This window comes from Rhinolophus hipposideros (assembly GCF_964194185.1).
Source record: "Rhinolophus hipposideros genome assembly, chromosome: 9".
NCBI lineage: Eukaryota > Metazoa > Chordata > Mammalia > Chiroptera > Rhinolophidae > Rhinolophus > Rhinolophus hipposideros.
Window position 1 is genome coordinate 72,547,457 of NC_138055.1, and position 12,842 is coordinate 72,560,298.

General features: G+C 37.5%; 1 protein-coding gene across 7 annotated transcripts in view; it reads left to right on the forward strand.

Annotated features, from left to right (window-relative positions):
- Positions 1–12,842, forward strand: part of NAV3 (neuron navigator 3) — a 785,517-nt gene that overhangs the window by 608,109 nt on the left and 164,566 nt on the right. For all 7 annotated transcript variants that reach the window (XM_081061016.1, XM_081061019.1, XM_081061021.1 and 4 more), the window contains one exon: positions 8,477–8,592. In XM_081061016.1, coding sequence (XP_080917142.1) covers positions 8,477–8,592 — 116 coding nt within the window. The remainder of the gene's footprint in view (positions 1–8,476; positions 8,593–12,842) is intronic.

Below are 12,842 nucleotides of genomic sequence, written 5' to 3' on the forward strand. Positions count from 1 at the left end.
TAAACTATCTTCATTTTTTTTCATTCTTTTTTCTTTTTTCTGTTCTGATTCGGTGTTTTCTGCTACCTTATCTTGCAAATCTCTGATTAAGTCTTCTGCTTCATCTAATCTACTGTTGATTCCCTCTAATGTATTCTTTATTTCAGTTATTGTATTCTTCATTCTGACTGTTTTTATTTTTATGTTTTCTATCTATTTTTATGTTTCCTATCTCTTTGTTGAGCTCATTGAGCATCTTTATAACCAATGTTTTGTACTCTGCATCTGGTAGATTGCTTGTGTCCATTTTGTTTAGTTCTTTTTCTGGAGTTTTGTTCTGCTTTTTCATTTGGGATGTGTTTCTTTGACTCTCCCTTTTTGCTGTCCCCCTGTGTTTGTTTCTATGTATTAGGTAGGGCTGCTATGTCTCCCTGTCTTGGTAGAATGCCCTTATTTAGTAGGTGTCTTGTGGGGTCCAATGGCGCAGTCTATGTCTTCACTTGAGCCAGGTGCTCCAGGTGTGTCCCTTGTGTGGGTTGTGTGTGCTCTCCTGATGTAATTGAGCCTTGATTGCTGTTGACATGTCCATGGGAAGGATTGACCCTTGGGATGATTGGTTGTGAGGCCAGGCTGTGATTACAGTGGAGGAGTTGTTGTGCAGGGGCCGACCCTATGGAGCATGATTCATTTTAGTGAGGCTCTGTTACCTGCCAAGTCCGCTCTTTGTGTTTATGGAGGTGATTGGGTGGTACTCTGGTGTGGTCTGAAGCTGGCCACCAGGTATGTTGGTTCTGGGGCCTCTTGGGTTAGAGTCTGTTGCAAGCCAAGGTCAGTCGCTGCCTGTACCCTATCTAGGACCACTTGGTGTGAGCTTAAAGTGATCTTCAGATGGTTGCCACTTGTGTTGGGCTTGAAGGTTCCTCGGACAGGCTAAGCTGTAAATCAGTGGATGCTGGCTACCTCTAGTGTGGGGCTTGGGCCTGCTTAGCAAGAGGCACAGGGTACACTGAGACCAGATGTTACTTGTCTGGGTTTTGTGAACCATTGAAAGATCTAGGAAAGTCCACAGCATGAGCCAAGACAGGCCATTTGTATGGAACAGCCACTAGAAATGGCTTGGGTGGACCCATAAGTTGGGTGGAGCAGGGTCTTAGGGAAGCATCAGGGCAGGGTGAGTAGTGTTAGCCAAGTTGATGGAAACTGTGATATGGTGCCCACGTGTGTATGTGTGAAAGTTGGGTGGGTGGATGTCCCGACCCGCAGGACACTACACGAGGGACCCCGAAGCACCTAGAAGGGAGGAAAATGGGAGACACAAAGACCGGAGACAAGACAGGAGTTCTGATCAAGTCTCACTTTATTGCAGCTCAATCAGGGGTTATATACATTTTTTGCTGGGTGGAGGGGCATTAACATAAGAAGGGTTGCTACAAGCTAGCAGTCTTAAGCCATCCGGACACACCCTACAGGATGTGGGTGTTATCTAAAGTAACTTTTGCAGGCTAGCAGTCTTAAGCCATCCGGACACACCCTACAGGATGTGGGTGTTATCTAAAGTAACTTTTTCTATCTCATGCTTCTCAGTTATGTGATGGTGCCTTATAGGCACCCGCCCCCTACAGGTGGAGGGCCCAACAAAGGAACAATGGCTTCTACCAGCACTTTTGTCTGGGAAAACACTGCCACTCTGGCCATGGCCCTGCAGCCATTCAATTTAGTTCCTTTCTGTATGTCCCTGGCATCTTTTGAGCTGCTGCCCTAGTGCTGGAGTTCAGAGCAAATAAGTCTGAAAGAAAGTAGGTCTTTGTGCAGCCCTTTAAGAGATGTGTCTGGGACTCCAACTGACATCTGTCTCACTCAACCACAATCTCTGCTGGTTTTCACAGGCAGAAGTTGGGGGAATTCTCTCCCTAGCACTGGAACCCTGGGTTGGGAAGCCTAGTGTGGGGCTGGGGCCCCTTGCTCATCAGAGGACCTCCACTGCAGAGATAGTCCTCTTTTTTGTATAACTACCACATGTGGGTATGAGACCAGCCTGTTCCTTGTCTTCACCTCTCCTACCAGTCTCGATGTGGCTTCTTTTGTATATTTTTAGTTATCGGACTTCTGTTCAGCTAGACCTCAGGCAATTCTCAAAGATGGTTGTTCTGTAGTTTAGTTGTAGTTTTGATGTGGTCATGAGAGGAGAAAGTCACAGTGTTTACCTATCCTACCATTGTGGCCAGGACTTTCTTGTATTTTAATTCATAGAGTTTATCACTATCTGCTATTTTGTTTTACTCATTAGCCAGTATGATTTCAGTTATCTCTGACTTCAATGTAAGCTCATTGAGAGCCAGAGACTCTTCTTTATTATTTAGTAGAATAATTGCCTAGAACAGAGCCTACCCACAGTAATCACCACATAAAAAATGTTGAATGAAACAGTGTCATCCTGGGGTAGACTAACCTGCTGTGGAAGAATAGAAAAAAATGCCAAAATGTACAGTGGGATAGTAAAATTTTGAAGTTTTTTTTTTTCTATAAATGGGAGAATTTAATTGAAATGTAAATAGCTTTAAGTATTTAAAGAATGAAAATATACTTTCTGTTCAGGACATTCATTCAGCTATTTTCTTTTCTTCTTTCAACACTGCCTACTAGCTATCTAATATGCATAAGGCATCAAGGATAGAACGAAAATGATACTTATCATGTTTCATTTTATTTCCATTGCCCGCAATATAGTAGGCATGAAGCTGACTCAAAAATAACTACAAAGTGAAGCAGGAGGTTTAAAACTCCCCAGTAGTGAACCAGATTTGTTACATTGAGACTTTAAAAAAGTGGAAAATTACTTTTAGCCATGGAATCAGGGAAAGTGGCACTTGAACTGGGTCCTCAAAGATAAATGGGATTTAGGCATGCAGAAAGGAAAGGAAATGTAAGGCTGAAGGAACCATATAAATAGGGTAAACACAAGATGGGTAGAATGGTTGGTGAGTTGATCAGTATTCCTAGAAAATGAAGACGATTGTAGCCTGACTGTAATAGAAATCCTTGAATGTACAGTAAACCAGACTCTGTGTATATGTCTCTGTCTGTGTGTGTGTGCACACATATGCACACATACATAAGTAGGAAGCATGATGAGGAAAATTACTACGGCTTTAATGTGTAAAATGGATTGTTAGGAGGGTCATGGTAGGATAAACCACATTCGATAGCTAGATGGAACAAGTTACTGACTTTCAGAAGTTCCTTTCTAAAACTTGAATTAAAGGTCCTGATTATAGGAAGTAAAGAAAGAGAAAGGAGAAGAGTATAGTTAAAGATACCATAGCCTAATTTTCGTTGTTCCTCTTATTTCTTGGTGTCTTCCCTTTATGCTGTATTTTCAAGCTTGCTTGCCTTGCCTAAGGTTCAAAAATTATTACCTGAGCTTCTTCAAACCTTCCAAAAATGTCTTTTCTCTTCCCACGAGTCATTTTTCTCCCATTGCTTTTGCATTCAGTACTTTAGAGCTATATTCCTCATACTTGCAAAGATAATGTGAAGTAACATAATAAAGTCATTAGTTAATTAAGGAGAAAAGAGAGACCTGTACGTTTTTCCTAAACCACAGTCTTTCTAGCAGCCCCTAACAAAATTTCAAAATAGCTGTTAAAAGGATTCATAACTTTTTTTAGGTCTATCTTCTTTTTCTTTATTTTCTGACAGTTTTAAGTAAATGCCAAGAAAAAGAAACAAACAAAAAGCATTCAACATAAAGCAAACTCCTAAAGGCAAAAGGAACAGAATCAGGAATGTGGGCAATTTGCAAAAGAAAAAAAAAAAAAAAAAGAAACCAATCCTTACATAAGGCAAGGCAATGTTATACAGAAGAAACTCATCATGCTTTTTAATTAAATATAAGCAGAGATCTTTTATACACACTGGATTTGTAAAACTAGGTCAAGAAAGTCTGAATTTAGAGGTTGTCTTTTTTTTTGATATAGGATGTGTCATATATAAGAGCTCCATGGGATCTCAGAAGAGGTTTTTGTTGTAACAAGTTTTTGTGAGATTTCATATTTGCCTTGAAGTGACATGGAAAATTGACAATTACACTATGTTCTAAAAGGGAAAGCATACAAAAGCATTTGAAAATGCTTATTCAGCATGGGTTTTCAGTTTGCCTGGTTTGTTGAACCAATAGATTGAGTAGGAGGATCTGTGAGTATACAAAGATTGAAATGTAGAGCATATAACCATCACGCACATAAAGCTTTTGTAAGCCCTGCAGCTATTATTGCAGATTATGCTGCAATTGTGGTTTTATGTGAACTGGGCATAATTGGTCATCAGCACAAAAAGCTTATTGAATGCTTGCCTTACGCACTTAAATTTGCCGGGTTTGATATATATCTGTGCAGCGGGTAGCAGCTTAAACTCCCTCGCACAGCAATAGTTTTAAGATGGAATATACAGAGAAAATTCTACAGAGGGCCTGTTATGTAGAACACTGCTATGAGTTGGCATTCTTTCAGCAGAGCTTTATAAAGTATCCTTTCTGTACTTAGCTTACCAGGTTCACTGCCAGATTGCCTCATCAAACCATTGCTGTTTCTTCTTTCTACTTTCTTTTTTCTTTTTTTTTTTTTTTTGGAGAAAAAAATTAACTTTCAGAAAATTTGCAAGAATAGTACAAAGAACTCTCATATACCCTTAACTTATTGCACCCAGTTGTCTTGTCTTTGTAATGCCCCTCAGTCTGGAATGGTTCTTCAGTCTTTTCTTAACTTTCATGACTTGATGTGTTGAGGGCAAGCATTTTGTATAATGTTTCTTATTTTTGGTTTGTCTGATACTTCCTCATAATTAGACCCATTTTACATATTTTTTTTTTGGTCTGGAATGTCAGAGAAATAATGGTCTGTTTCTCCCATTGCATCTTATCATACAATATTGACAGTTCCCACTTTATGATGGTGAATTTGATCACTTGATTAAGATAATGTTTGCCATGGTTTTCCACTATAGAGTTACTTTGCTTCATTTTTATTTAATTAGTATTTTTGTGGGAAGTATGTTGAGACTACGTGTAAAAATTGTATTCCTTAATTTATTTTTACCCATAGCATTAGTATCCATTGAGGTTTCTTACCTGAATTAATAATTTACTCCAATGGATGTCAAATGATTTCTAATTTGATCATTCCTCCTAAATTGTGCACTATTCTACTTTAAGAAAAAGATTTCTCTCTCTCTCTCTCTCTCTCTCTCTCTCTCTCTCTCTCTCTCTCTCTCCCTCTCTCTCCCTCTCTCTCTCTAAATTGTATGGATTAATGGGTTGCATTGTATTCAATGGAATATACTCCATTGATATGATTTTATCTTGATACTTAAATTTTGCCTGATTCAGCCACTGGAAGTGCCTTCAAGCTGACTTCTCCCCTATTATTTTTTGAGAATTTCTTTTCTTTTCAGCTTTGGCTGAAGATCTTGCAGGCTGATCTTGTACTCTCACTACCTTGGCTTCAGCTTTTACCTAAGGAGCCCTGATTACCTTTTGTGGAGAGTGACATATTTAGAAACCAAGATCTCACTGCTCTTAAGTTTTTCTAAATGGTGAAGTTTATATAGTTACACACACTTAGATATCATTATTTATCTCAATATTTATTATTATATATAAATATTGTTATATTATTGGGCCCTGGCTGTCACCTGTCTGCCTTCCCCCCAAGAAGGAGAGATGAAAACAAGCCCATTGCTGGTTTTGGAAAGACGGTTGCTTTTCATTCCCGTTTGTTGTGCTTATAAAGCAGGGACTACAAGGCCATTAGTTAAGGTTGACTCAAACCAGTTCTGTTTGTATCAACATGTATGACTATAATCATGTCAAGATGAATCCACAGAGAGATATATTTTTAATATAATCAATATGCAAACCCACGTTTATGAAATTGGAGATTTGAAGATTGATAGTATCTAGAGTTTCTGGCTGAATTCCTTTAAATGGCACGCACATGTAATAGCTTCTTTTTCTTAAGAATAAAATTTAAGGTAGTAAAGCGTAAAGTTTGGGGTACACCAGTGGATATTGTCATATTCAAATACTGTCTGTCATTAACAGTAACAGTAACTGAGCTATCTGTCAGCTGAGGGGAACTCAAATGTAATACAATACTCAGTGTCTGGTGGCATGTGGATGGAGTTAAGCTGTAGGGTAGTGGTTAATAGAACAGGATTTATAGGCAGCCAAGTTTTAAGTGTGGGTTAAGTATCTACCAGCTTGTTATGTAGGGCAAAATATTAAATCTCTAGAAGCCTTAATTTATCTACATATGAAGCGCCTACATTACAAGTGTCTTAATCCATTCAGGCTGCTATAACAAAAATGCTGTAACCTGATTGGCTTAAACAACATTTTTTTTCACAGTTCTGAAAGGCTGGGAAGACACTGGCAGATACGGTATCTGGCGAAGGCCTCCTCCTGGATCATAGGTGGTCATCTTCTCACATGGCAAAAGGGGCAAGGGAGCTCTCTGTCTATTTTATAAGGACAGTCATACCATTCATGGGGGCACCACCATCATGACCTAATCACCTCCAGAGGCCCCACCTTCAATACGACTAATTGGGGATTAAGTCTCAACATATGAATTTGGAGGGGAAATATTTAATCCGTAGTAACAGGATTATTGTGAAGTTTGAGTGATAGTCCATAAGTAAAACACAAGGGATAGTACTGGGCATATAGTAACTGCACATAAACAAGAAATAGCTTTGGTGTTAGTCATTCGTGAAGACTAGACTTTTAACCACTACAACTCTTAGTAGCAGACACTCTTATTAGAACTCTAAATTCGATGGCATTTTTGCAATGCTGTATCTTATAGCTGTATCTTATTGTTTCGACAGGTATTTGTAACATGTTGACATGCTGTAAATGCACCGTAAGATAGTGTGCCCAGGACTGTGTCTGCCTGATATTTCGAAGGATCATCATGATGCGCATCTTTTTCTTTTTAAGTTAAGATGAGGAAAATGCAATACCAGTTTATGTGGAAACAGTGAATGATGCCACTGCCCTATGTCAAAATGTACCTTTTGCTTAGAGAACACTATTAATTTTAAAGTCTTCATAAATTATTTCATGAATCAATCCTGAATTCTTTTATTTTATTGGAAAGAAGCATGCATGAAAATAGAGGAAATGTTGGGAATCTTCGGATATCTAACTGAAATTCTTTGATCATATGTGTATATCTTAAATCGTTACCAGTTAGCATTGATTGTCCTCTAGAGACTGAAGTTAAAATCTGATTCTGTGTAATGAGGTGGAAATCCTGGATAAATGGATGGCTTATAACATATGTAGAGCAGAGATCTAGATCCATTTAGTGTGTATACCAATCAAAGATGACTTCTGAGTCCTTTTTATAATTATTTGAAGATTAACTTCTCCATGTTCCTTTCTTTGGTCAATCTGTTTCCCTATCAACACTACTATAGGTAATTTATAGGGAATACCATGGAAGATACACTAAAGAACTTAAAAATAAGGTAAATAAGATTGTCTCTTGTGACTTAAAATAAAAATACATTAAAGAATGAATCAACCATAAGTATGCACTGCCACATTAAAAATAAAATGAAACAATGGCTTCTAAGACAAGACTGAGCTGTCAGAAGGGTGAATACGTTTATAAAAGAGTGTCTCAGGCAGGGGAAGTAGGGACTTAGGCAAGGGAATTTAGTACTAGGCCTCATGTATTAGGGAAAGATAGCCATAGTCAGCTCCTGAGGAATACTTTTTAAGATGTTTGTTTGGAGCAAAGCAAAAACTCAACTCCCAAAATACATCCTGAATACTCTTTTGCTTCATACAGATTTTTCTTAGAGGGAGATACTGTGAATGTTTATAACTAAACGTGACCACAAGCATTCAGGTTCCTGTGACAGCTGCTGGCCTTGTTCTAATAAAAATCAATTAGCATTGGGCTTTAGACAACCATCTCAGCGAACTACTTAATGTGACTCATCTTCTAAGAGACCAGTCTCTGAATACTGGGGCTGCATGACTATTGGCCAGTTCTGGCTCACAGCCAGCTCACCAAGGCAGCTTGTTGGCAGACAGCCAGTAAGCTTTCCCTGGGGTCTCCAATCTCACTACATACTCTCCTTTTGAACTTATTTGACAAGTAATCAAAATCGTTAGAACATTTCAGAGCAATTTTTCCCCCTTTATTCATAGACAACAGACTAAGGAACAGGTCAGGGAGATAGAATGCCCCACAAAAAACAGGCCCAAGTAGAAGAATAGATTATAGTGGACTTTAGAAATGAGTAAGGAGGGACAAGGAAATTCTCCTAGAGTTAGACAACTTTGGAATGTCCCAGTCATAAAGAAATGCTTACTTCCCTTGATGGAAAACTTTTAATATGTTGATTTCTTCTTATACTAGAGAACTTTGATGAGTCATGGGCGACCATAATTTCTATTTATTTCTGTCTTCTTGGTTAATTTCAGAGCACATTCAGAAAACGAAGGTACATCGTTACCATCTGCTGACTCCAGTACCAGTCCTACTAAGATGGATTTATCATATAGTAAGACTGCTAAGCAGTGCCTGGAGGAAATATCTGGTAAGTGACCTAATTGATCGGTAGGTCAAACTTTAGAATTTTGTTAGTCTCTCCGTAAGTCTTTTTATTAAGTTGTATATATGCTATACTGTTTCTCTTAAGCATAAATGGACTGTGTACATCTCATGGTTCAGGGATTATTAGATATCTGACTGTTCTGCTTAGGGTTATCTCTTTGTTGCTCTGTAAAAATGGTAGTGCTTTCAGAGGCTGAGATTTTAAGTCATTATTGTCCTTGGTCAAGTTGAATACAATTGGGGGTAAAAAACAAAAACAAAAAACCCTAGAGACTCTTCTATTGTTAATCAGGCAGCCGTTGAACATATTTGGAGATTTAAAACATATTGAGGATCAGGTGCCCATGTACATTTTTCATAGCCAATCTAACCGTGTTCTGTCTTTAATTCTGTATTTAGAACATGTCTACATGGTGACTACAAATATGTGTTCTGGAAATAAAAAGTCTAATTATGAAAATACTTTAATATATAAATAATGTTACAAAAAAAGACATACACATACAATGTAAAGAAAAAAATCATATGGGGTAGTCGGTTAGCTCAGTTGGTTAGAACGTGATGCTGATAACATTAAAGTTGCCGGTTCGATCCCTCCATGGGCCCACCATAAGCTGTGTCCTCCTTAAACAAACAAAAAAAACTATATATATATATATGCCCCAGACAAAGTTTGTCAGATATTTAAGTGTATAAAACAGGACTCTCATCTTTAGTCTAATGCTTTTTCTAGGATTCAGGTAAGCCTAGGCATTTATTAAAGGCCTTTTGTGTAATTGTATTATGGTGTTTTCCTGAAAATAAGATCTAACCAGTAAATAAGCCATAGCATGATTTTTCAGGATGCTTGTAATATACAATAAACCCTAATGCATCTTTTGGAGCAAAAATTAATATAAGACCCAGTCTTATTTTCAACGAAATACGGTAGGTTTTATTTTATATTATGAGCATGCTGAAAAACCATGCTAGGGCTTATTTTCCAGTTAGGTCTTATTTTCGGGGAAACGCAGTATATATAGGTCTATATTCATGAAGAACTATGTAAGCTTTTCGCAAAATATACTGCTCCTAAAGGGAAAGAGAGTTTAAGAACTTTTTATCTGTTTCTAAGTATAAGAATGCATGGAGTAGAAGTAAGTCTGTATTCCAGGAAATCTCTGGCTTAACCCTTGTAAGTTCCAAAGAAAAAACTTAAAATAACTATTTAATGAAAAAAATTACACTAGTAATCCAAGGATTCCAAGTATTGCTCTGAAGCTCATGAAAGTAACCATATCACAAATTTGGGGGTTAAGAAACATCTTACATCAGCATACTTGAAAGACTTGGGCAAGCATTAGCCATTACTGCAATACCCACCAATGGATATTGACACCAGTGACAGCACAATATCCCAGGGTTCCTTTTGGAATTAATATCAGTGATATCATAAGGCATCAGAGATTTCGTGTGGTGATTACAGTGAGCCAGTGCGGGGGAGGGGTAGAAATGGTGATGGAAAGCATAGCTATGGGGATGGTGTTTGCAGATTTTTCAAATACGTGGGGGGGATGTTAGCTTTCCCATAGCTCCAGAGAGCCCCACGGTCACAATGATGATGGATATCTGCATTTTGACTAGATATTTTTTAAACCTAGTATGGCATGGAGACGCATACACTTCACATATTTCTTTACTTGTGAATGGCTTCAATTAGTATCAAAAGGCCTATAACATACTAGAGTTCAAATGGTAAGGGAAAATGATTTAGTACAGTGTGAATTCTAGTGTTTACATGAATTTCACAAAGAAACATTGTTTATTTTCTGAAATTAATATATCACTGGGTAGCTCTGATTAAATATATTTGATTTTTTTTCCTCCAGTTTCCTATTTTACCATTAGATCATTTTTTTCACATCTCAAGTTAATATGTTCATTTAATGTTCTGATGTTTTAATAGAATACTACTTAAAAGTGAAATATAAACTAGACTTATATAATTAATTGTATATTGGAATGTATAATATTTTAGCAATAATTTATTATATAGAATCATAGGTTTGAATCTATGATTTAAATAGGAATATAATAAAAGACAGAAAACAGCCAATGAATGCTGAAATGAGGCTTATCGGATTTTGTCATTTAATTTAGCCAGTATTGGGGTAGTAAAAATTTCTCTCAGTGCAAACTTGAGATTTCATGGGAGAAAGATGGTATTTGTTTATGGTTAGTAAGCTATATTTTGAGTGCCATAATGTGAGAAATCTGAATGAGGGTGTACAAGTAGCAGCGATGAGAGGATGATTAGCATACCCTGGCCTTTTTTTCAATGATCTTGCCTTCTAATCCCTCCCAAGCTACTTACATTCATGGTCATACCCTAGATCTGGGCATCATCAGAATCTGCAGCTTTTCTATAACAACTTTCATGCACCCGAGTTTTGCTGATTACAACCTCCTAGCTTTTCAGGGTTCTTCCTTTAATTCCCTCACTCCGCCAGTGATCCTGCTAGGATTACCAATTCATTGATTCCCACCTCTTTTTACTGATACTCACCAAATTCTACATATTCTTCCTACCTGGCCCCCTTAAATCAGCTGAATCCTTGTGGTAACTGAATGTAATTTTACTTTTTCATATACCCTTAACTCCCTTGCTTCTCTTTCACTTCATTATACTCATTTGAAGAAATCACAGACCTGGTTACATTCAGCTCTGCACCTAGTCCATACCAGCAATGAATCAACCTGGAGTAAAAGACATCACGTGTTGACATGACTCACTTTACTTTCATGACTACCAATCTCAAGTGCATATTTAATACTGCTCAGGAATCATTCCATATTTCTCCGGTCTATTTACTCTTTTTTGTAACATTTATTTTCTTCTCAAACCTACAACACCACCTGTCCCATCCTTTCTCTTAACCAATGACCTTGATGTTCACTTCACTGAAAAAAACTTAAAGCAGCAAGAAAAGAATTTTGCAACCCTCTTCCATGACATCTACTTACCTGTGTGCAATATTTATACCCATTTTTTTCTCCCTTTCCTTGGATTACTTTTTCTCCTACCTCTCCTTCTCCACCAAATCATTCTCTTGAGCCCACAGACTGCTACTATTTCTCCAGTCTTAATTAAAAACAAATAACCGAACTTTTCTTGACCCCTTCCAAAGCTTTCCTTCACTTTCTGATTTTCTTTTGTTGTTAGTACAGCTTCTACATTCTGGCTGCTAGAGAAACCACGAACCATATAAGCACTTGATGTATTGCTACGCCCTACCTTAGACTGGCCCACAGGATGTTCTTTCAGAGACAATATGAGATATGGGAAAAGAAGTATTTTAGGAAGTAGAACAATTAATTCTGGCCCCTGAACTGCCATTATTTAGTTGTTTGAATTGCCCCTTGGCTCCTGTTTTTGCGAAGTGATTATTGTGATGCTTAATAAACTCACGGGATTATTGTGAGATATGGTTTTATTCTCTCATCCGTCTTTTCAGTAGTCATCATCTGGCACATTATACATGCCTGTCATGCCAACCTTTGGGAAAACAAACATGACTACGATATGAGTCCTCCTATGGAAGAATAAGAGGAAAAATAAAACTGTAAAACCACAAATGATTGAATTACTACACATATGAGAACAGCTACCTTAGCTGTCAGGAGTTATATAGGGCTTAAAAGAAGGTCAAACACATAGGTATATTGTAGAATTCTAATGGACAAAGAAATCAGGGATTAATATTTCAGGAAGAAACAACTTCAGTTGAAATAATTTGGAAAAAATTCCACTTACCTTTTTATTTTCATTAGTTTGTTATTATAAGACAGGGAATGTCTCCTAAATTTATTGGGATGTTGGTAGCTCATGGGTTTTCTGTAACCTGAAGTTTCAATGTTATTCCTGTTGTTGAACATTTTTTGCTAATGGTTAGTGCGAGAGCCTCACTGAGGAGTAATTCTGTCCTGCTCCCCAAGTGAAATAGCTTTAATGATACAGAATTCTGATGGAATTAGTCTTGACATGGTAAGATCCAGGTTTTGTGAATTTTTGAAGCCTATACAATTTGGGGGAGTCTGAAAATAATATAAAACTACAAAATTATATACAGTGTTTAAGAAAAGGACTGCAGCAAGTTAGGGGTTCAATGGTTCTTAAGCATCATTGGCTTCACCATAAGCATACCTGGATATCTTGGTACAGTTTTGCCTGATTAGCTTCCATTGCTCAGTCTG